The following is a 25,797-nucleotide window of genomic DNA, read 5'->3' as shown; positions in this document are numbered from 1 at the left end:
TCTCACTGCTGCGGCCTCTCCCGTTGCGGAGCACAGGCTCCGGACGCGCAGGCCCAGCGGCCACGGCCCACGGGCCCAGCCGCTCCGCGGCACATGGGATCCTCCCAGACCGGGGCACGAACCCGTATCCCCTGCACCGGCAGGCGGACTCTCAACCACTGCGCCACCAGGGAGGCCCAGCTATTCTTTTTATTGAATAGATGTGAAAATTAACAGTAAAGACAACATAACTCTTATAATTTAAACTTGATTTCAGTTTCGTATAATAAAGTACAATTAAGTCAGAAAGAGCTGAGTTTTTGAAGAAAGCCCGTATGTTATAGTTCTATCTGTGATGGTGGAGGTTATGTGATTTGAACTGTTCTTAAATGTATTATAAAAATGCTATGTCATGTTCTAATTTTGGTTTGTTTGATTTACAGTAAATGAACTGGAACTTATCTCTTTTACTTTAGGCTTTCAGATAAACTTCTGTGAAAAGGCACAAAGTAAGCTACAAATTTTATGATATTATGCTACTTAATTTTTTTATATCCATCTTGGTATTGGGAATGTGTCCACTATTGTTTCAACTAACCAACCATGGCAATTTTACTTTAAAAGAGCTTCCATTTTTCATTCATTTTCCAAATACAAAAAAAACAAAACAAAACAACTGTGTTATATTCTTGCTTTCACTTGCAATTGAAATAGGAGAAACATATGTAGGTATTCAAATGTATGTAAGTATAGAAAGATGTACTAGATTTAGAAAGATGTATACAGGTATAGAAAGACATCTATTCATATGTATATAGTTATATAGAAAGACGTACATAGATATTTGGACTTAGCCATAACTTAAACCACAGGTTGAGGAAAGTTCACTTTTAAGATTGGAGTGCAGAAAGTATACAGTATAACTGTATTCTGAGACCTCATGCTTTAAAATTGATTTATTTTAAAGGATACATTTAATGAATTTTAATTTTTTTCTTTAAAACAAAGCTTTTTTCTTCCTCCTCCCCACCCCCCAACATAGACAGGGTTTTTGTTTGTTTGTTTTTTAATAAATTTATTTATTTTATTTATTTATTTTTGGCTGCATTGGGTCTTCGTTGCTGCGTGCGGTCTTTCTCTAGTTGCGGTGAGCAGGGGCTACTCTTCGTTGCTGTGCACGGGCTTCTCCTTGCAGTGACTTTCCTTGTTGCGGAGCACGGGCGCTAGGTGCATGGACTTCAGTAGTTGTGGCTTGCGGGCTTCAGTAGTTGTGGTTCACGGGCTCTAGAGCACAGGCTCAGTAGTTGTGGCCCGTGGGCTTAGTTGCTCCGCGGCATGTGGGATCTTCCCGGACCAGGGCTCAAACCTGTGTCCCCAACATTGGCAGGTGGATTCTTAACCACTGCGCCACCAGGGAAGCCTTAGACTAGGGTTGTATATTAGGGTACCAGTCTTCATATACTACAGAATAGGTTTTCTATAAGAAAGCAAAATTTATAAAGCCAAAACAAATGCATTTTAAACTTAAATGTCATTTGTATAAAATGCAGTTTTAAAAATCCCAACTCAAGAAGGCTGTTCTCCAGTTAACATAAATATATCCCAAAATATAATGCATTCATCTTCTGCTTGTTGACTCATAGTGTGGGGAAGAATAATGACTGCTTTTTTTTTTTTTTTTTTTTTTTTTTTGCTGTGCCACGAGGCTCGTGGGATCTCAGTTCCCTGACCAGGGATTGAATCTGGGCCACGGTAGTGAGAGCCTGGAATCCTAACCACTAGGCCACCAGGGAACTCCCACGACTACCTTTTGATGTACATCATTGTCTTTTCCCCCCAGCTTTATGAGATGTAGTTGACATGACATTGTGCAAGTTTAAGGTGTACGCATGATGATCAGATGCCCTTACATATTGCGAAATGATTACCACAGTAGGGTTAGTTAACACCTCCATCACCTCACATAATTAGTATTTCTTTTTTGTAGTAAGAACCTTTAAGATCTACTCTCCTAGCAACTTTCAAGTATATAATGCTGTATTGTTAACTGTAGTCACCATGCTGTTACCTTTTAGATCCTCTGATATGTATCATTCTTAAGTAAATTAGTCAAATGAAATAAAGTTTAACCTGGAGAAAACATTTCTGCTGTTTTTAAATTTTCTGATGGAATCAAAATGCTTAATTTCCATTGGTTGAACATTGTGACTTCCTTTGAAAAGTAGTTAACAAAAATTTGTTTCTTGATTGGTTTATCCATGATATAAATATATAATGAGCAATAGAGTAAGGCAGCTAGATCCTCGGATAAAAAATTTTAATTGGTCCATCATTGTCATCCTTCTCTTACCTTAAATAAAAATAGTATATGATTTCCTGCTCATAGTGAATCTGCATATATGATATATATCTACATGTAATGTAGTTACAGCTTCTATTTTATGCTATATTTTATTTATTTTTTATTTTATTTTATTTTTATTTTTATTTATTTATTTTTTTTGCGGTACGCGGACCTCTCACTGTTGTGGCCTCTCCCATTGTGGAGCACAGGCTCTGGATGTGCAGGCTCAGCGGCAATGGCTCACGGGCCCAGCCGCTCCGTGGCATGTGGGATCTTCCCGGACCGGGGCACGAACCCGTGTCCCCTGCATCGGCAGGCGGACTCTCAACCACTGCGCCACCAGGGAAGCCCTATGCTATATTTTAATTTTAACACATCTACTATGACAGTTTTTAGCTTTCTGTTTAAATATTTCTGTTAATATTTAGTGTACTTTTAAATTTTTATTTACATATTGACATAAAATCTAATTTAAGAAAAATGCTGACATTTAAAAAATTTTAAACTGCATTTGCACTGTTGCTTTTTTTCTCTTAGTGGTATTGTGAACATAAAACAAGAGAAACATTGATTTTATTTTATTTTTTAAATTTTATTTATTTTTATTTATTTATTTTTGGCTGTGTTGGGTCTTCATTTCTGTGCGAGGGCTTTCTCTAGTTGCGGCGAGCGGGGGCCACTCTTCATCGCGGTGCGCGGGCCTCTCACTGTCGCGGCCTCTCTTGTTGCAGAGCACAGGCTCCAGACACGCAGGCTCAGTAGTTGTGGCTCACGGGCCCAGTTGCCCCACGGAATGTGGGATCTTCCCAGACCAGGTCTCGAACCCGTGTCCCCTTCATTGGCAGGCAGATTCTCAACCACTGCGCCACCAGGGAATCCCAACATTGATTTTATTAAATTTAAAATTGTGTATGCAGTGACTATAAATGGCTCTGTAGGTAGATGTAAAAATGCCTTTAGACTTTCTAAATGGTACTGTCCCTCTCCCATGGTTGCAGAAATGATAGGTTTGCCGTGCTGCTTGCTTTATTACACGTGGCGGAACCTAACTGTGTATTCCCGCTTGATGCCCACTTTTGGTTGCCTTCACTACCTCTTTACACTGCGACTGCTTTCTCATATCTCCCCTTTTATTTCTGCCTGTCTTTGGGAGGTCCTTCTCTTACTTTTCCAGCTTTTGGAATTCATACAGTTTTATACATTCATTCACAGAGCACATGTTGGACACATAGGTACCGTCACATGAGGGAGATTATTGGGGCAGAAGTGAATAGAAGAGGTCTCTGCCCTTAGCGGGCTCTTAGTGCAGTGGACTAGGGCTGTTCCTGCGTTGGTTGCAAGCATACGACTACTGATGCTGCGGATCGATTAGTAGCTGAACCCAGGATGAGGTGGTGCAGGAGCGCATATGCACTGGGCACCTTTGCTTCCCCTGTTCTGTCCTGAGAGAGAACTAACATGAGGGCTGCTGTGGGGTCTCACGATAGCTGCTTTCCTGATTGGAGACCACGGCTCAGAGATCCAACAATGGCCTGTCCTGCTTTGGAGTCAAGCAGAGCTGTCTGTGCTGGCTCGGACCTCAGTGGAAGCCTTGAGGAAGTGGAGGAGGGTTGGAGCTGGAATGATGGTACGGAGGGCCAGCTCTGAGGTCACAGCATTTATTTTTGAACTCTTGGTTCCTATATTTTAGGGTTAGTTTTCAGTTGCTTACATATATTAACACTTTTTCCCAAGCTGGTCCTATGATTTGCATGTCTTAAAAATTATAAGTGCAATTTGGTAATGTTTGCAGAAAATCAGTCTTCCAGTTTGCTCTGGAATATAGCCATTAACTGTATGTTAAAAGTAGCCACTCATTTCTTTAAAAATAAAGGGCTTGAAATCACCAAAGCAATGTTTTCTTAACTATTAGGGCATACTCTAGTGCCAGAATCTCCAGTTTCATTTTAAGGGTGTTTCAGAATTTTCAGGAAAACTACAGTTTAATTCATTAAAAATAATTACATAGCATACCGTAGTTGTAGGAGGGGACAGAGTACAAAGAACACAAAAGTCCATATTATTAGAAGTCCACCATGTTTGAGTCTGCTTCAAATGCTCAATTCTCCATCATAAACCAAAGAGACTTATTTTGAGATGATTCTGATGACTAATGGAAGCTCTGAAGGATTAATTTTCCCCCATTGTTTGACTTACACATAGTTTTTATTTTTTATATTGTTACATTACTGTTCCAATCAGTTTATTACAATTGCCTGTTACGAGTTAGTGGCGTTTTATTGGTGATGTGTGTGTAGGTTTTTAACACACACACAGACAAATAGTGTGAGTGCATATTTAATTTTGGAACCAGATTTTTACAGAAATTCACTAAAAATCCACTTTGCACCTCATGATCTTTTTTTTTAAATCAATTATAGTTTCTGCATTTATTTGCTTTTTGGTTTTCTAAGTATATATAAGATAATATATATTTAATATAAAATTGTTATTTGAGCCAACAGTGTTATATTTCTTTAACACTGTTAGATTATTGAATTTTTCTAAGGTCTGTATGTAAGACTACATCAGGGGAAAATGTTTTTTTCCCATGCAGAGCTCCTACATTTAGAAGGTTGATTAGTTCTTCATTTACCATTTGTAGATAATGATTTTGTACTTGTAAATATGTTTATGTGATTTATGACTCAGTTTGAATGATCATATCTCAGTGGCTTTAATGAGCTAACTTGAAAACATAGTTCTTTAGAATATGATTTGCTTTGCTTTATAAAACCAATTTTTTGGGGGGAGGGGGGCAGGAGACTTGCCTAGAAACAGTTTTTGAGATATGGTTTTGTAAATGTCAAATTTACCTTAGTGTATCGGCATTTTGACTTTTTGCTTGTATGAGAATTGTGACCCATTAAGGATCCCAGGGCACGGGGATTTTCCTCAGAAAATGCCTAGTAGAATCCTGTATCGATTAAAGTGAGAGTAGTTAGGAATTTGGCAAATACTCTTAATAATTTAGTTTTCATACAAGGGCACTTTTAGCCTTCTTTTCCCCCCTTACTGCAGTGCATTTTCCGCCCATGGCTGTAGAGTTTTTGAGTGCTAAAGACAAGTTTTGGTAGTGTTGAGTTTCCGTAGCTTTGCCTTTTTTACTTTTGATAGCTCTAAAAAGATTTAATGGCTTTAAAAAATTGTTTTACTTGAGAATGTTTACATAGCAACAGGATCTTTATTTAGAAAATTACATGTTGCAGAGCTGACTGTTATCCTTGAAGTCACTAATAGAAATTAGATTACAGGTATTGATCGCTTTTGGTAACCCTGCACACCAAAGTATTTGGGGGGAAAATGGAGGTATCCTAATGACAGATTTTCATTTCATCGTGAAACTATTCTTTTTAAATAAGTACCCCAAATTGTTTTTAAATTGGTAATAATAAAAATGAAACAGTAAAGAGGAGGAAGGATGTTTTGTGAATCTTTCCAGAAGTCTGAGGAAGTCATTAATAAGTTTACTGACCTGATAAGTTCTGTAAAAGATGATGTTTCACTCGAGAGAGTATTTGACTTTACTGGAGGTGGAGTATAGAAAACCACGGAAAGGAAGAAGTGGAGGGAGGGTCAAGCTGTCCTGTGTTGAAAACTAAGAGCTTAGAACATTCAACTAATTAAACTTCTAATTTCCCATTTTATGTAACAAAAATCTATACCCAATGACTAAAATTTTATTGTTTGGAATTTATTAAGCTCATCTAAGTTTTTCAGCAATCCTAAGAAACAGAATGACCGCATTTGCTACTACTGGAGGGTAACATGGTTTATTTAAATCTATATACACGCTGAACTTAGTTACAAAATGAGACTATTGTAGGGTTTGCCGTAAGCCCCTAGGACTGAGCGTCCAGTACATTCATCACTGTCTGTGGACCATGATGAACTGCCAGGGGAAAGCCCAAGCTTTCCAACAGCTTTTATACTAATTGAAGCCCAAGAATCGTTGTATAGGCAGAGTCAAGGTTCATGCATCCCCTTTATACCATATACCATTCCAAGGGGAATGCTACCTAATTATCTTTGATCTTGGAAGTGGTGGGAACATTAATTCTTCCTGAAAATTGGTTTTGTTGCTAAAGGAAGGAAGGTTTCAAGTATCTGTTGCACCTTAAAAATCATTTGGAGAAGCTTACTGTGTGGTGTTTTTGAATGAGAAAAAAATTAGTGATTCTCCCACATTGCAGAAAGTTTCCTTTTATTTGCCAGTTGAACTTTACTATGAGCAATGAAAGGATATTTGACAAAACTTTTGTGAGAAGTTTCCAGAAATTATTCCCAACTAACTCTCCAGTTAATCAAAGTGGTTTTCAATTTAGCTTATAAATTTAGGGTGATGGTTTTCAAACAAGGTATAGTAAATACTTGAATTCTTACTGCATGATTTTATGAGTGCTTTCAAAATCCAGACACAGGTGTCCAGATGAAAAGATGTTCTAGAAGAAACTTGGACCTGCCATGTTGGTGTTGATTTTCTCATTAGGTAGAAATCAGTGAACATTAATCAGAAGTGAAAATCAAGTGTATACATATTTACTCCCCTTCAGAGAACCTCTTAAAAGGTTAAATAAACGGAGGCACAAATATAACATTTAACAAACATATCTATACTGCTAATGGTAAGAGGCACTGGGGTCTTTAAAGATGGATTAAATCTAGAGCCTACTCTGAAGAAGTTTATGTTCTTTGAGAAATTGAACATGTAGAGACAGACTATGTGGTTGAAATGATAACAACAGATAACTCTCATTTACGGTGTGCCAAACTCTGTTCTAAGCTTTTTATTTATCTTATCTAATCTATCACTTTATTTAAATTATCTAAGTAAGTTATTAACTTTATTTCTTCCAACAATCTTATGAAGTAGGTATAATAGTTATTATAGATGAGGAACGGAAGCACAGAAAGTTTAAGGGAGTTTTCTAAAGTCATACAGCTAAGGAGTAGCAGACTGTGTGACCTTGGTTTGGTCACAGGTTACATGTTATAAACCATAGTGTTTTATTGATTCTTGAAAGAAAGCGGTGAGCACTCATAGGAATGATTTTCTAAACCAAATGGCTTTTGAGGAGTCTTCACTTGAAAATTGTCATGAGATCTGGACATAACATTTATATATCATTTTTGATTTTCTGGCCCTGGAGAGTTTCAAAACGTTATCTAACAAGCCTGACTGAACATTAAGTGGAAAGATTCCTTCTTGTGGCTCCAAAGCTAGGGACAGAGGGATCTACCACTAGGGAGAAAGTATTTTCAAAAAATCAGAATTATTCTGGCCTAGATAGATGCAGAGAATGGATTGCTTTGGGATTCTCAAACGACTTGTGTGTCTGGGGAACAGCTGACCAAGATGAGTAGGTCAGGAGACTGGGGAGTCAGTGAACAAGGTGGCCATGCGCTGTGTGAGGACAGATTTGTGTACAGGCTCTTAAAGACGAATTGATGTCTTCAGATTTATGTCCCTCCTACTTTGTTATAGTTAGGGGTGGAAGAAAGCACATTATTTAATTTTTAAAAAAACGTTTAATGATAGAAGTTTTCAAACTTAGTATAGTGAACCCCATGTACCCATTACATGGCTTCAACAATTGCCAGCATATGGCCAATTTTATTTCATTTGTTCCTCCTCCCTCTACCTATCTCTACTAAAAAATTTTAAAGCTGATTCTGATTATCATGATTTCATCCACAAATGTGTTTGTCACACATCTTTTAAGTGATAAGGACTCTTAAATACATAACTTTAATGCCATTATCACACTGTTAAATAAACAAAACAATATTATCAGATAGCCACTCAATGTTCAGATTTCCTCAAATGCCCTACAGATGCCTTATTTACAGTTGATTTGTTCCAAGTTGACATCTCAACAAGGTCCACACACACACTGCATTTGGTTTATATGTCTCAACTTTCTTTACAGTAGTTACCTCTTCTCTCCTTTTTTCTTGCCATTTATGCATTGAAAAAAAAATGGGTCATGTTTTTTGTAGCATTTTGCACATTTTGGATTTGGCTGATTACATCCTTTTAGTAATTAGTGCTTCACATTGCCCTGTATTTCCTGTTAATTTGTAGTTAGAAATAAGGCCTTTGATCACATAGATATTCAAAATTTTGGCAAGAACACTTGGTAGGTGGTGCTGTGTATTTTTTTTTTTTTTTTTTTTGCGGTACGCAGGCCTCTCACTGCTGTAGCCTCTCCCGCTGCGGAGCACACGCTCCGGACGCACAGGCTCAGCGACCATGGCTCACGGGCCCAGCTGCTCCGCGGCATGTGGGATCCTCCCGGACCGGGGCACGAACCCGCGTCCCCTGCATCGGCAGGCGGACTCTCAACCACTGCGCCACCAGGGAAGCCCCTGTGCTGTGTATTTTTTGTTGCGTCACATCAGGAGGCATATGATTTCTGGCTGCAGCTCTTGTTAAGATTGATCCGTGGGCTTTGGTGCCGTCAGTGTGTTTCATATGGAATAAAGTTCCCCATCAGCCTTTCACCTGATGGTTCTGGCTACCATCAGTGATTTTTGTCTACATTAATTCTTTCATTCGGGACTGGTTAACTTGTGTTTCTAAACGTTTGTGGGCTCTGCAAATAGTTGCTGTTGTCAACCAAGAAACAAAGTTTGTGTTTGGGGCATACTATCAAATGCAAATTATTGCCTTGATTATCTATGACTTAACTGCACCAGTGCCGAAGGATATGAAGTACGTGACTGAACAGGGTTAGTGAAATGCAAGAGTTGCTTAAGAAATTGTCACTACTAAAAGGTGAAGAATGACACCTGTTGGACAAGTACATACCAGTCACTGAGAAGGTAATTGCCAACTGGAACACAAGTAGTTCACGTGTGTTTTTTTTTTTTTTTTTTTTCTTTTTGCTGTATGCGGGCCTCTCACTGTTGTGGCCTCTCCCGTTGCGGAGCACAGGCTCCGGATGCGCAGGCCCAGCGGCCATGGCTCACGGGCCCAGCCGCTCCGCGGCATATGGGATCCTCCCAGACCGGGGCACGAACCCGTATCCCCTGCATCGGCAGGCGGACTCTCAACCACTGCGCCACCAGGGAGGCCCTCACGTGTGTTTTATATCTTGGATGAGAACTCCTATTTACTTCTTGTCTCACCAAACTGCCTTTTAATGACTATCTCTGGTTCCCAAGTACTGGCAAGATAATGCTTGAAGGACCTGAGCATTCTAATCACTGAATATAAATTAATGAGCAAAGCTGGAATCCGGTTTGGGACTGATCTTAATTTGGCAGAACTGGTCTCACATACCCACTGGTTCTTCGACTTCACCAGAGATCAAGAGATCTTTAAAAGACCCAAACCAGATTCCAGCTGTCTTAAGCAACTCTCCCATTTCACTATCCCTGTTCAGTCACCCGTCTTGTAACTACACTATTAAAGTCTCCACGTGGTGATCTTCTAACACTGATTTGACCTTGCACAATTTGTAAATAACAAATCAGAGACATTTCAGTCAGGATACTCTCATGTACTGTATATTCAGAAAGTAGATAGGGTGCAATATATCCTCTTTGAGTGCCGTTTAACTCTCTTTATTAATCTTACTTTATTCTAACCTTTTAAAAACCTTAATTTATAGAATACATTTATGGGCAACAAATAGTACTTAATTGTGTCCACTGAAATGTGAAAGTGTTGGTCACATCTTAATGTTTGTTTTTTAATCGGGAAGGATTATTCTGTGGGGTACAAAGAAGCTCTTTGGATGTTGGTGAGAGGAGTATAATAGTGCTGTAGTTATTGCTTCTACATATACAATATTCGCTTTGTATGGAAGATGCTGATTCGTTTTCCACCTCTGTTATTTGCTTTGGTAGTAACACAGTTGGATATGAATTTAAATTTGGATTGTGAATTATTACTTAAAATTTCTTTAAAAAGATGTATAGGGTAGTACAGAACTGAAATGGAAAAAGTTGGTTGAGTGTATAAAAGATGATCACAAGCCATGCAACGCAAGTCAGTTAAAAATGCCAGCTATCTTTTTTTAAAGCCAGAGGATGGCCGATTAATCCATGTGTCACGAAGTTCTATAGTTAGGAGCGTTTCTCTCGTTGAAGCTTGCTGGCTAACTTTTTCAGAGAACCTATTTAACTTCTAGTTACGCATCTTTCGATTAATGAGAACAAAAGAAGCAACTAATTAGATCTATTGGGAAGTATGGATAAAACCCCCAGTCAAGATGTCTGAGTGAAACTGTTTGTCCTAAAGGTGTTAAATCAAAACTTGAGCTTGGATTATTCATTTATTCAAGAAATATTTGAGTTCCTGTGATACGCAGGTGCTTTTTTTATGGAAAGTCACCAGAGCGCTAAATCTAATTTCCAGTGGTCAAAAGTCATCCAGATGAATATGAGAATGCTTACTTATGTTCAGATGCTGACTGTGTTCCCGGGGTTGTTATATAACAAAGGTGGTATGCTCTCGGTGACTAGTTGAAAATTGTATAGTGTGGGGCTTTTTGCACCTCCTCTGCAGTTATTAAATTATCGCTGAACTACTCATGGTGTTTGAGAATTGGGGAAGTCATCTTTGAAATAAAGCTTCCCTTCTGCTTTAGGTGGTGCAAGCTGCAGGCTTGTTTATAGGTTTGGATAGCATAAAAAATCAATTACAGGTATTAATGGAAATAAGGAAAGATTTATTTCTTGAAACTGACTTCTTCTGCCTTTAGGAAATCTTAATAGTCCTCACTTCTCAGTGTTTCACATTTTGCCACTCTGAGGTGTTTTCTGACTGCAAGCAATTTTCCAATGTCAGTTGGGTGCCCAACAATTCAATTCAATTCTGACACTATCTACCTGGAGTTAGCATCAGATCTCACAAGTTAAAGGGTTCGGCCCCATAAAGCTGCCCTGACTTCAGATCCAGCTGCAAATGGGGTGCCGAGGCTACTCACGCTTCTGCTTGGCTGACTGCAGATTACAGGGTTCCCTTACCCACCGCCCCCAGGTTCACTTATTTGCTAGAATAGCTCACAGAACTCAGGAAAACACTTTACTTATGTTTACCAATTTATTAGAAACATGTAACTCAGGAACAGCCAAATAGAAGAGATGCACAGGGCAAGGTGTGGAGAGAGAGGAGGTGCAGAGCTTCCACACCTTCTCTGGGCTTGTCATCTTTCTAGCACTTTGATGTGTTTACCAGCCAGGAAGCTCCCCTAGCTCATCTTTAGGAGTTTTTATGAAACTTTCATTACATAGGTATGATTGATTAAATCGTTGGCCTTTGGGGATTGAACTCGATCTCCAGACCCTCTGCCTTACATGGAGGTTAGTGGGTGGGGCTGGAAGTTATAACCCTCTGATCACTTGACTGTTTTTTCTGGAGATCAGCCCTCCCATCCTGGAGTTTTGGAGGTTCTCCCCACCCCCACCTAATAAGCAAAAACTCTGATATAGTGGAAGGAGGCTTGTTATGCATAATAAAGACGCTCATCACTTAGGAAATTCCAAGGGTTGTAGGAGCTCTGTGCCAGGAACCTCCAACAAATACCAAATATATTTTTTATTATATCACAGACAATGTCTGTAGCAAAACTACCTGCATATAATAGACGCATAGCTTTGAATCAGTAAGCTTTCTAGACAGGCTAATCTATAGTTACCTGGAAAGAAGAGTGGGTACCCACTATCACTTTGGCCAGTGGATGGTTGATTTTCTGTCGTGAAAAGGATCAAGATGTCCTGTCTGCTAGGACTAAAGTGGCACCTCTAGTATGATGCTAAACTGTCTGTAAAAAATACAGCTTTCTGTATCCTAATCTACTTGCTAACTTATAGAGTCTAGAAGAGTTAACTATTTATGACTGTGTGGGAATCCTTATTGGTATTTTGGGCAGATGAGGAAAGAAATTAGATAAGGGAGGAAATTAACATTTGATAAAAATCTGGCTTTGTTGTGTGGTTAATAATATTATTCTAAGTAAACTCTTTAAGAAGTCAGATCTGGTTGTTTTAGTAGCTCCCCAACTTGGGCACTGCTGTTGGCTGAAATATTCATCTCCTTGCCCTGTGGCCTGGAGCCACTCACTAGAGCTCTAGGACAGTGGTGCTTAGCCAAGAACAGCCTTGTTTTTCCTTCATTGTGTTGTGCACCTGTGCTTTTCTTAACACCGAGGTACATATAAAAAAGGTTTGAAGCACTGATTGAAAAAATACTGATGGTATTATTAGAAAATATGGTTAACGAGCTTATTTCATTTCTGGGTGGTGGGGTGTTAAAATGATGACGGCAGGATGCTGTGGGTTTCCCGAGCAGGGAGAGTGTACGTGATATAAGCGCAGTGGGCACTCTGGCTTCGCGTTAGAGCTCAAGCAAGCCGCCGTGAGAACATCGCGTGTGGCCTTGTGCCTCCACAGAGCTGCAGCATGGGCTCGAGGTATGGACGAAAACTGGAACAAGCTTCACGACTTTTCTTGACATGGTTTTCCTAAGTTTGCATATTATGTGCCTTGTCCCACTAGAAAGAGAGCTACCGACAAGGAAGACTCCTTATGTGGATGGTTTTCCAGAAATCCTAACATCTTGCTCTGGGTGCGTGGTGAGACAGTAACCTAAACCTTTGGGGAGCTGATGAGGAGTTGCATTAGAATGTTGAAGGGTCCGATTGGGAGGCCTGCACATCACAGGAGAAGAGACCACAGACCACCTGCATAGAAAGTTTGGTTGGAGTTGGTCAACACAGTGTTTGCGTGTCACTTGTCTCCATGGGGCCCCTGTTGACATGTTCACGGATTTGAAGCTTAAGAACAAAAATGCCATGTGGATTTGGCTGAGTTTGGGGCATTACATGGATGTAAAGTGTTCTGAGCTAGACAAGGTGCTGGGGATCTTTACTGACTTGCTGTGCTGCAAACACTCCCCTCCCTGACTAGGATTAGGATTGTCAGCGCTGCGTGTGGCCGCTGAGCTTCTCTGTGAAGGGAAGTAGTGCAGGTGTGTAGTGGGTTAGGCCTTTTGTACAAGGACTGTGAAGGCTGATGATAAAAGAGAGTGCGGGCACGTGAAGGACTCAGAATTATTAGCACGTCTTCCTCTTCTCCCCTAAACTGGGGGTGGAGGTGTGCTGACAGTATGGCTGCCACCTTTTGAGTATCCATTTGGAACCTTCTCAAGGTGGGTGTGTAACTGGAATTCCCACTCTTAGATTCCTATGGAGGCTGTGCTTGCACAGGCAGGAGCATGGCATTCTGTGTATGTGGGGGGGGGTTGTGTTTTCCTGTTTTGTTGGAGATTAAACTATTGTTAACTTAGCTGATTCATATACCTTGAAAAATCTCAAATGATATAACTTATGAAATATTACAAGATGATAGTGGTATGGCTATGTCCAAGTTGTATTAGCAGGTATATCAGAGTGCCTATGTGTACTTGTTTTTTTTGTTTTTTTTTTGCGGTATGCGGGCCTCTCACTGTTGTGGCCTCTCCCGTTGCGGAGCACAGGCTCCGGACGCGCAGGCTCAGCGGCCATGGCTCACGGGCCCAGCCGCTCCGCGGCACGTGGGATCTTCCCGGACTGGGGCATGAACCCGTGTCCCCTGCATCGGCAGGCGGCCTCTCAGCCACTGTGCCACCAGGGAAGCCCTGCGTACTTGTACTTTTAAGGCCATTTTTTTTTACTTGTTCTCTAGGGCTCAGTAAGATTAGGTTTAGAGAACAGATTAGAAGACTCTGATGTGAGGAGCAAGGAGACTATAATTAAAACAGACAAAAAACGCTTAGTGCTGAAAACCAGAAAAGTAGAAAAAGAAAAAAGTCACTGATAATTCTAGCACTTTGAATTAATCACCAGTGGTATTCTGGAGAATGTGGCCTGTGTGTGTACTATAGATTATCATATGCACATGTGCTTTACTAAAATGACAATTTATCAGACACATTACTTATTGCCTGATTAAAAAAGAACTCTTGGGCTCCCCTGGTGGCACAGTGGTTGAGAGTCCGTCTGCCTGCTGATGCAGGGGACGCGGGTTCGTGCCCCGGTCCGGGAAGATCCCACGTGCCACGGAGCGGCTGGGCCCGTGAACCATGGCCGCTGAGCCTGCGCGTCCGGAGCCTGTGCTCTGCAACGGGAGAGGCCACAACAGTGAGAGGCCCGCGTACCACAAAAAAAAAAAAAAAGAACTCTCACTGTTAAAGTTAGTTCTAATGTCAATAGTCTTTATGGTGTGTTTTCTTGGTAGTAGTGTAGTATTCCAATTATGGGTGTGCCATAATTTTTGTAACTAATCTAACACAGATGTCTCTGCTTTGAATAACTTTCTTTTCATAGCCTTTAACTTCCTAAAGGATAAATTCTTAGGAATGGGTTGGCCGTAAAGACATTTTGAGATGTTTGCTAGGTATGGCCCTTTTTATGGAGAAAGTGAACCAGTTTATCTCACAGCAGTGCTTTGTTTGTTCATTCATTTGTCTGTGTCCTTTTGTTTACTGAAGAAGTGCTAAGGATTTATGTGTCTGGTGTAATTCTAGACATTGAGGCACATGAGAAATGGTTTCTGCACCCTTGAAACTTAGGGTGTAGTGGGCAAGGTGGGCATCACCTAACCACAGATGGTGTAAAAGTACAGCTCTGACAAGTTCTGAAGGGATGCTGCTTCTCATACCCTTTGTTAACATTCATATTAGGACTCTTTATTTATGTGTGGTATTAAAGGCAAAAAATGAATTTTAATTTTTTGGAGAGCTAGAAGAATTTGATAATTTTTTCATGTTAATGGTTTATTTCTGTTCTGTTCGTATTCCTTCTTTTGTTAATTACCTTTTCATGCTCCTTGTGTATTTTCTAATTGGGATATTTGCTGTCCTATTGATCAGTAAGGCCCTTATATTCTCTCGCAGCTTGTCATTTCAGAAGGTAATGATTTCAGCTGGGGCTTTGTAGTTCAGACAGAAGGATTTCCTCTTTGCCCCTCAGTGAACCTGGGGACCTCACAGGAGAGCTTGGGACCATGGCGATCCAAAGCCAAGATGCTGCTCAACAGAATGTTTGATTCTGTCTGCGTGACTGTGTGGACAGGCATCTCAAGCCCTGTTTATCTCAGTAAAGCCTTGACATCTGTGCTGTCTTGGTAATGCCAAGAGGGTCTTCCTGAATTACATTGCTCCCTGGGTGTTTTTGAAGAGTTTGGACTAGTCAGGAATTGGCTAGTTTAGTCTGAGGAGTTATGTGTGTTTGCTGGTGATAGACATCTGGCTCATATTAGTCCTCACCACAGTAGTTCTGCCAAGTAAGGGGTGGTTTTTATCTTGGTTTTACAGATGTGTGAATTACTAGACCACAGAAATATCCCTCTTTTTATCTTTATCAGTATTTCATTGGTGGTCATTTAGCATCTAGCAAAAGTACTTTCCCCCCCCTATTCCTACCCTTTAACTTCCTCCCACCATGTTCCTTTTTAATTTTGGCAGGATGCCAAAGAAGATAGTCTTTGTAATTATGTCACTACCTTGTCTATCCTTTTGTCCCCACTGCCTGGCAAACCACCTTGTGTATAAGTGTGATATTTCTGCACCTTTGGCTATGTAACTTATTACACTGGACTTCCCCCAAATCTATCTCACACACAAAAGTGTCAAAATGTGCGAAAGGGGCTGTTGGTTTCTTAAACTCAGCGCTGTCCAGTTTCCAAAATGCTTAGCTGCATGGATGAATGACGGTGTTCTATTTTACTGATGAGAGTTCAGTGTTCTAAGTGAGATTTTGTGAAGTTTTGGAAATTGCTCACCCTGATGTACCAAAGGCTGGCAGAGGAGGAGTAATATAATATTAGCTGGTAGTAGCTCATTTACTACTTGGAAGGCCTGAGATTGCAAGTCTAAAATGTACAGAGTTGCCCATTTCTTCTAACTGCAAGTCAACATCCTTCCTCTCTTATTCTCTCGAGCTTATGAAATAAGTTAGGGCACTTGTCACGGTAGTAATTTAGGCAGAAAAGGGAATGAAAGTAAGTTCTTGTCTACCACTTTATTTCCTCATTTCTGAAATTGTTTGAGGTTGCATAGTTGGAATTGTCTTCCTCTTTTCCGGTGATTACATATAATTTAAAAAATTATTCTGGATACTCTTTCTGTTTTGAAAATTAGGTACTCAGAGTTAGAGCCAAGGGAGAAATGAGAATTTAAGGCAATTCTTTTTCCCCCACCCCTGGTGGGATGCTTGGAATACTTGGTATCATATGAGTGATTTGTCCATTGTAGTTCAAGTTCCCACTTTCTCCTGTGCTTGGGTCAGGGGAGTCCCCTGTGGTGGTGGTAGGAGCTCCTTCAGAGGGACTGGTTCTGATCGCTTTTTCATTGTTTCTACCCAGCTCCTTTAGCATGTGAGTAGTGGCTTGAAAGAGCAGCTGTTTAATTTTTCATGATTCTGTTTGTTACTCACATGTCTGCATTCAGCTAGTGGGTCTGTTGGGGCGGTCTCAGCTCAGTGGGGTAGCTGGGACTTCTGGGCCTCTCCATGTGCTCTTTCAGCATCAAGGAAGCCTGACTGAACTGCTTTCCATTTAATCTCGGTAGCTTTCCAAGAGGGTGAGAGTGCAGACTGCAAGGGCTCATAAGGCTTAGCTTTGGACGTCATATAGCATCCCTTCTGCTCTATTATTCTGGTCAAAGCAAGTCCCAAGGCCTGCCCAGATTCAAGAGAGAGGGAAATGGGTGCCACCTGTTGATGGGAAGAGCAGCAAAGTCACATTGCAAAGAGGCGTGGACACAGGGAGCTGTGATTCATTGGTGGCTATTTTTGTAACAATCTACCACATAACCCACAGTGGTCTGAAAGCTGAAAGGTGTCTTCCTTTTGGCTTCAATATTCTGTGAGTCTGAGTTGTTCTGTGGTCAGAATTAGAGCAAAAGGTATTCCTAGGCTGTAGTGAGTATGGATGTACTTGGACAAATCCTTCTTCAGAATCATGGTTCTGAGTATTCTTGAAGATCCCATGCTTAGGAACGTTCCTCTCATGAGAACTGTGAGGAAGAAATTGCATATGCATGATATGGAAAAGTCTGTGTAAATATTACTGGTGTTCTCTTAAGGCGGAGCTCTGAAACCAGAATTTCAAGGGTGATGCAGAAAGGCTGGCCCTTCAGTCCTCGGAGTGGCTGAGTGGGGCCTGAGGCTGCTGAAACACCTCGGCCAGCTTTCGGGCCAGCTATGATTTTGATTCTCTCGCTGTGTTGAACAAATGTCCTCATTTTCTGTGTAAGCTATGGCATGAAAAAAGTTAGGCAGTATTGCCCCAAAGGATACAGCAGTGCTTCGGAAATGTGGTGGGATGAGGACAAATACTGTTTTCCTTATCGGTCAGTGTTCTTGGGTGCAAACAACAGAAACTTATTCTAGCTAATTTAACCCACACTATAGTTGTCTGGGTCTTTCCATGTCAGATTTATTCCCAGGTCAATGAACATTTGAAAGTATTTTCTGTATCAGGCACTGAACTTGGGTTTTAAGTACACAAAGACAGTCTTCTGGATGAGAAACTTCTTCCATATGAATAATTTAAGATGTTTGACATACTTTGTTTCTATCCTACTGTAGTTAAAGGGGAGGGTCTGTTTATCTCTGTTGACTGGTTAGGAATTGATTATTTGCTGACAGTCTTACCAAAGGGGTAATTATAATCACAGATTTATAGTCTTCCTTGATAGTCACTTTAAATTACTTGTACAAATATTTTACTCCCTATTAGCTTCGAAAAATCTCCACTGGCCATTTATAGTATCGCTTATTTCCTTGTACCCTTTTCTCCCTGTGGAAGTTGTTGCAGGCTTTTGAAAAAAATCCACATTGATCTAATATCCTATTTGTTTGTAGTTTTGTTATTAAAAATATCTGAATACATGGTGACAGGTTGCCTTTAGGGTTTAGTTTTTTGAGCCCCTTGAGAAAGAGAAGTAAAGATGAGAAAGACCAGACCTAATAGAGGTTCTTGGTTAGAGAAACTGAATGGGAGAGGAAGAGATGCTTAAACAAACAAAAAGGCTCATGCCTACAGAGATTCAGAAATAGCCTTTAAGGTATTGTAAAAGCTGCCTCCTTCTACCTGTCCCGGAATCTCACCTTTGATGGACTTTCTGGAGCGTTCCTTCTCCTCCTCAAGGCTGACCACTGTATGAGTTCCTCTTAAACTGACCATCATTGGGCAGTTGGGGTGTGCTGCTGAGAACAGGCTGTGTAACTCGACCTCAGGCTCTGAGTCATCGCTGCTTACAGAGACTTTGAACTTTTATAGAATTCTTTGGCATATTTTGTTGGTGAGAGATCAGAATATATACTTGGACTGTTTTCAAGATAGCTGCAGATGTTTCTGAAGTATAGAGTGTGTTTAAGTCTAATTTATGTAAGTTATGTCACATTCTGTTACTTGTGTGCTTGTTCATTTATGCAGTAAATATCCTTTAAAGACCTCGATTTATTTTTGTTTAAATGTGAATGCAGTGTGCAAAGGAATCTGTGTGTGTGTGTGTATTAGGTAGAAATATTTATTTTCAAAAGAACAGTTTGAGTACGTTTTAACTGTAGTAACATACTTTATTTGCCTGGGAAGGTTAGCTACTGTCCTGTCAAATTGGGCTTTTGAAGAGAGGGCCAATTTTGGTGTTTTTCTTTGGATAGTTTTCACAGTGATTCTATGTTCTGTTATTATCGTTAGTATTTGATCTTAGTCTTCTATCACTTTTCACCATATAGAGAACATGGGTGATGTACCAGGTAGTTTCAGACACACACACGTGGCAGGTGGTGTTCAGCTTTTGATTTGGGGAGTTCGTAAGCATTGAGCTCATTCAGATTTATGATTGCAAAGGTCCTTAACTCAATCGTATCTCCAGAAACTTTGTTATATAAAGTAACATTCATAGCTTCTGGTACTTTGGGGGCCACCTTTTCAGTCCACTACAGTCTGCCTTCTGGCCCCCATATAGTCACATCTGCCCCACATGCAAAGTACATTCACCCTCCTCCATCATCCCCAGAAGTCTTAACTCATTACATCATCAGCTCAAATTCAGACCTCATCTAGACATCATCAGCTCACCAGTCCTAAATCTCATCATCAAAAGCATCTAAATCAGGTATGGGGTGAGACTCTTGAGTATGATCCACTGTGACACAAAATTCTTCTCCATCTGTGAACCTAGTAGCTAGAAGATGAGTTATCTGCTTCCAAAATACAGTGGTGGATCAGGCATTGGATAACAGTGATGGAGATTTCCATTCAAAAAGGGAGAAAACTGAAGGACCAGAGGAGTGAGCAAGCAGTCCCAAGCAATTTCAGAATCTAGCAGGGCCTGCGAATAATCCTCTGCTTTTAAGTATTTCTTAAAGACAGATTTCCAACAAGTGAAAGAACATATTCATTTAAAGCTTCTTGTACATTGCTGAACCTCTCACCAGAGGTTACTTTTCTACCAGCAGTGTATTTTGCTAGTGATTCTTTTACCTGGTCACTCTGATCACCATGTTATCATTAAAAAAAAAAAAAAAGTATGTGTACAAAATAAAACCTATAAACTTTCCCAATTTCACATGAACCAAAATTTTAACTGTTTTTGGGGTTACGCGTACCTTTCATAATTTTTTCTCAATTTTGCTTAATTTTTCATACCCTTGCCAATTTTTCTATTTTTTCTTGATTTGTGTGATGTTTTTATATATTTAGAATTTCTGATTTTGTATTATAAGGATTTTCCCAAGTTTTCATTTAATTTTTTAAAGGTTTTTTGGTAAATACAGAGTTTGCTTTTTTAATACAGTCAAATCTGCCATTTTTTGTAGAGTACCTTTCGCATGTATAGTTTGAATATCCTTTCTCTACTTGCAGTCAAATAAAAATTATTAAAAAAAAATTTGGTACCCAAAAGGGCAACTTATGAGGAAAATGCATGTTGTACTATGGTTATGTCTGACAGTGGGCTTCTTAGGAACTGCCATTATCCTGTAGAAAGGCCCATCCCTGAGAGCTGATCCAGCTCTTGTCCTGCAGTCCTGTCCGACTAGCGTGGCATGCTCAGCCTTCCACGTCTCGTGAAAGCACCGGGCTGAACAGGTTGAGCCCTCTAATCCATTTTCTGAATCCATTGAGGTGGGAAGGTGCTTGGATGGCAGAGATGTTGTTGGAATAGGTATTGATTGATATATGTATAATAAAGTGCGAAGAGTGAGCGCTAGGAAAAGTATCCTTAATACGTACATGAAACCAAGGTGTACTAAAAATGTGGAAAAACCCAACTCTGTTACAAAATTTCCATATAGTAGACCCCTGCATTAATGATTTTGTAAGATTTATTGACATAGAAAAAAATATGGTCAGTGAGTAGAGCATGTTACAAAACAGCATTGTGTGGTCCAATTTTAATTGTAGAGGAAAAAATAATGCCTCTATCTATGTATAGAAAATAGTGTGCAATAGATAATGATTGTTTTGGGGTAACTGGACTTTTAAGTGTATATACAAGTTTTTAAAACCCTATATATTTATAGGTGTATATATAATATTTTATACATTTTTGTTTCTTTATCTTTTCTGAATTTTCTGACTTTTCTGTAAAGGACATTTTTTTTTTTTTGGTATAATATAAGGTATTGATACTTTCTCCCTTCCCATACCAAAGAAATTGCCTCCCCCAAAATGATTATTTGATATACCTGTGTTATTAACTTGAAGTTGATTGTACCATAATGCTTTTAGGCCATTATGATTGCAGAATGCTTCATATTCTTAACTCAGTTGTTTATATTACATTCGAGGGAACATGATTTTTATTAAACTAAGGAAGTAAAATGTAACACTGGAAAGATGCTAATATTTTAGTATTTTTCAGTATATCTGCTGAGGGGAATGATTTTTATTGTGGTGTTTTTACTTACAAAAGCCTTAGCATCTCTGAAGAATATAAACTGGAAACACTGAGCATTGTTTTCTGTTGTTTTGGAGATAATGAGTGATTTGTGGTTAGTAACAACTTTAGATCATTTTTATTTACTTTTTCTTAATCCTGAGCAATTCTTTGCCACCTTTCAAAATATTAATTATATGTTAAAGCAAAATTTTCTGCCTTTTGGTGTGAATTTCTTTTGCCCTCAGAATCCTACCTGTTTTATAGTACTTGAAACTTTTACTTTTTATTTGTTATTTCTTAGGTAAACGCAAAGCACTGAAGTTGAATTTTGCAAATCCACCTTTCAAATCTACAGCAAGGTTTACTCTGAATCCCAATCCTGCAGGAGTTCAAAACCCACACATGTGAGTATTCCTGGTAATTAAATAAAAGGCTCAACTCAAGCAAGGGTTTTAAAGTTATTATGTTTTATGAATTTTTTCAAGTTGAGGGGTTGGTATTTCTGTTATCCTCTGGGCCATTTGAAATATTGCTGTTTGAACTCAAATAGAAAGCTGTTGATTCTGTAGTCTGAAGTAGGCAAACACAATTTTCCTTTTTAAAGTTTACTTGAAGGGAAAGGAAGAGCTGAAGATCCAGTTACATTTAGATCGTTTTAATTTCTCTCTTATTGAACTCTGAGAATATTATTTTTACCTCTCCTTCTGGATTTCCAGTTAAGTTGTAAGTAGTATTTAGAAAACTCAACTCTCCTGTAGATCTGCACAAATCATCCCCACTTACTAGGTGACAAAATAGATTTCCATTCTTAATATACTGAGTGTCTATAAGTTTTCCATGTCATAGTAGATTGAAAGAATGTGTACATGTCAGTGATTTTTTAAAAAATTGATTCCCTTAATATTTTTAAATTAAAAAATAGAAATGATATTGTAGCATTTTACTGAAAAGTATTAGAAATATATTAGTTAATTTAAAACAATCTCGCCATAATAATATTTTACAGAAACCTTTGAATCAAAGTGAAGTGAAGTATTAAATAATAATGTTTTCTTCTTCTCAAACCTGGCAAGAACATGAAGGGTCAAAGCCAGTGGATTTAAAGTATTTCTACTAATGTCCAGAAAAATAATTTTCACCTAATTCTAGTATTGAGAACTATAAAGCAAGTGGTGGAAGGTATGGTTTAAAAAGCTGTCAGAGTCCATTATTTTATAGTTTTGTAATAATTCCTCAACAATCTGTATTCAAACTTTATTAGACTACAGATACATTTATTTTTCCCAAAGAGGCACATTTATTGCTGTTTGACATTTGGTATACATTGTATTTGCAAACAGTAACACATTGGTAGAAGGTAGACTGTCTTGCAGTAGGAATGTTGAAAATGTTTTATTTTTAAAACATCAGTGTCTAGAAGGAAGCAGCATGTACGTGTGTCTGTACACTCTTATGGTTACACCTATCACCTAAAGGGGAATGAAAGAGATTTTCAATGAAAACTGAGTCGCAGTTTATTTGCTTGGGAGTGGTGTCTGTCAGCTTTATTAGACTGCTGTTCACAGTGAGACTTCTTGTTAGAGCTCAGCCTTGTTACCTTCTCTGCAACATATTGAGGAAGGAAACTCTTAGTACTGCTTAATTAGTCAGAGCTCCAGCAGCAGGGAAACACTGTTAAAAGAACCTCCTTCCTCATTTCCTAGAATTTCTAGTGAAAGCTAGTACAAAAGAACTTAAAAGAACCTTAAAAGAACCTCCTTCCTCATTTCCTAGAATTTCTAGTGAAAGCTAGTACAAAACTAATTCTTGAACATATTCCATTTCTGTTGCCTTGGTTGCCAGCTGAACCACACATTTGAAGTCTAAAAAAGAAGGATATGTAGTAATCGCCAAACTTAAACAAATCTTTCTTTCTTTCTTTTTTTAAAAGCCCCCTTGGACAAAGAGAAAGACAACCTGATTTGCATTTAGAACTAGAAAAACATTTACATATTTGTACTGTCTCCCCATTAGCCTTTCTTCATGTCTGGGGGAATTCATGGACAGAATCTTTTTTTTTTAAACAGTAAACAGGGTGGTGAAGAAAAAGCTTTCTTCCAAAATTTGAGTCTATCAGTTTTTGTTTGTTTGTTTGTTTTTTGTTTCTTTTTTTAAAACTACTTCATAATAATCCTGTAACCGGCTAGGTTTCTTATTTATCTCTTCCCAGAAGGTGTTAAAAGTTTGAGAGGACACAGTAATAGGCATCTTTGTGATAGAATCTTTGGAATTTGATTCTAGTATGTAAAAGTTTTAGACCCTGCCTTTGAGTTTTATTATTGCACTGGTCTGTTATCTGGATCAGGAATAGGCAACTACGAGTATTGATACTCGTCAGAGACAGTTGTTTCCCTGCTTAGGGCAGCATATCTTCTCTACCTTCCCACCGCCTTCCACAGGGATCCTCTGTATTCTTCCTGTGTATTGAATACTATCAGGCACTAAAAACCACTGTTGATCACTGCTTAGGATAAGTTTGCAATTAGAAGATATAACTTGCAGTAGGTGGAGGCTTTGAAAAAGACACCTCTATGCCATTTATATGAGTTTCCTCCTTTTAAAATTTCCTTGCATTCAGTTCTTCTTGAACTTTAGTTATAAATATAAAACTTTTTAAATGAGTTTAGGAAAAGATAAGATGAAATATAAGTAACTAATGAAGTTCTGTCCCAGGGACTAGTTTCAGATCCATCTGACATTTGATGTCTACTGGGTGCAGGATTCTGTGGACGATTAAAAACAAAAAGATTAAGACAGTGTCCTTATTTTCTGAGAAATAGCAGTTTAAATAAACTTTCAAGAAGACAGAAATTCAAGAAGTATGGCATAAGGTAATACAGATCAAAAGTCAAACGAATGGTGCAGGAGGGGTAAGAGCACTTCAGATAAACAACTTGGTGAAAAGTTTCACAAAGGAACAAGGTTTGAACTGGATTTTGAAAGCCCCCTAGAGGAGGTTATGTGGAGAGAGGGGAGAATGGCATTCTGGTGAGTGTCAGCGCACGCTGAATTTGGGGGCCACGTGTAGATCTGTTTCATTGTAGTGGAGATGTTAGTTATAGATTACCTGTTTCTCACTTTTCAGCATTTTGCCTTTATTCTTGGTGTTCCATAATTATATGAGAATATGTTTAGGTTTGGATCACCTTTCTGTGTACCGGATGACTTGTTTTAGTTTGAAGAGTCACATATCTTTTTCTGAGAGAGTTTCTGCTGCTTTTCTTTTGATAGATTCCTTCATGTTTTTCCTATTCTCTCTTCCTGAAATGTGTGTTATTTGGTTTTTGTATCTCTGAATTCTCTTGGTCTTTGACTTTTATATTTTCTATCTCTTTGTTTTCTTGCTTTATATTCCTTTATTTCCTGACCCTTCTATAGAATATTCTATTTTGGGAATTGATTTTTTTTTTTTTTTTTTTTTTTTTAATATGTGGTCTTATTTATTTATTTTTGGCTGTGTTAGGTCTTCGTTTCTGTGCGAGGGCTTTCTCTAGTTGCGGCAGGTGGGGGCCACTCTTCATCACGGTGCGCGGGCCTCTCACTATCGCGGCCTCTCTTGTTGCGGAGCACAGGCTCCAGACGCGCAGGCTCAGTAGTTGTGGCTCACGGGCCTAGTTGCTCCGCGGCATGTGGGATCTTCCCAGACCAGGGCTCGAACCCGTGTCCCCTGCATTGGCAGGCAGATTCTCAACCACTGCGCCACCAGGGAAGCCCCGGGAATTGATTTTTTATTTCTAAGAGTTGATTCTGGCTTTTTCTTAGTATCCTATTCTTAATTTATGGATGTAAAGTCTGGAATTTAAAAATTCTTTCCTATCCTTTAGGTAATCTATTTCCTCAAGGGTCGCTTTTTCTTTTATCTTTGTCTTTCTCCTTTGTGTCAGCTTTTTTCCACATGTCTAGTAGTTCTTGGTTGTCCATTGATAGTTGAGGATGAGGAAATTAGAAGACTTATTGGAAGCTCTGGTTAGAGGCAGCCAACTGGTGGGCTTGACTTGACTTTTCTGTGAATGGTTTGAGTGCTGGCTGTTAGGCCAGGAATACTCTAGATGCCATAATGAGTAGGGCAATATTTGCCCTAGGAGGCATTGTTTTTTCCAGATAGCATGTTTATTTTCTTTAGAGACATGCTCTCTTTTCATTTTGGGGCAGGTGGAAAGGAAAGGAGGAGCTGAGTAAGCCTTTCTTCTGGAAAGAATTTTAATCGCTCTTCCATTTCCAGGCTTTTGTACTTTCCAGCTATGAATCCTCTCTAAGGTTCTGTTGGGACCATTACCCATCTCTCGTCTCGGCGGCATGCTCCCCTCCCACCATGTGTTATGGGTGCTAGTTTTCTCTGTTGCTATTTTTTTAACCTCTTATTATGGAAAGTTGCAAATATATCCACAACTGGAGAGTGGTAGCTGAATCTCTATGTATTTATCAGTCAGCTTTAGCAGCTTCAGCAGTTAATATGGCCGATAGTATTTTTGTCTATTCCTCTACCCTCCTTAGTTTTAACCAAACCTCAGACATA

General features: G+C 39.2%; 1 protein-coding gene across 3 annotated transcripts in view; it reads left to right on the top strand.

Moving 5' to 3' along the window:
• MAP2K4 (mitogen-activated protein kinase kinase 4) overlaps positions 1 to 25,797 on the top strand; it is a 107,054-nt gene that overhangs the window by 10,163 nt on the left and 71,094 nt on the right. For 2 of the 3 annotated variants that reach the window (XR_014292017.1, XM_082605551.1), the window contains exons 2-3: positions 456 to 488; positions 21,544 to 21,646. Coding sequence is in view for 2 of the 3 variants with exons in the window: in XM_082605551.1 (XP_082461677.1) it covers positions 456 to 488; positions 21,544 to 21,646 (136 nt within the window). In the remaining variant the exon portion in view is untranslated. The remainder of the gene's footprint in view (positions 1 to 455; positions 489 to 21,543; positions 21,647 to 25,797) is intronic. The other variant, XM_082605552.1, reaches the window with a different exon arrangement.

The sequence above is a fragment of the Mesoplodon mirus genome (genome assembly GCF_964341445.2).
Source record: "Mesoplodon mirus genome assembly, chromosome: 18".
Lineage (NCBI taxonomy): Eukaryota > Metazoa > Chordata > Mammalia > Artiodactyla > Ziphiidae > Mesoplodon > Mesoplodon mirus.
Note: the sequence above shows the minus strand (reverse complement) of the source record. Positions and strands in the feature narration are given on the sequence as shown.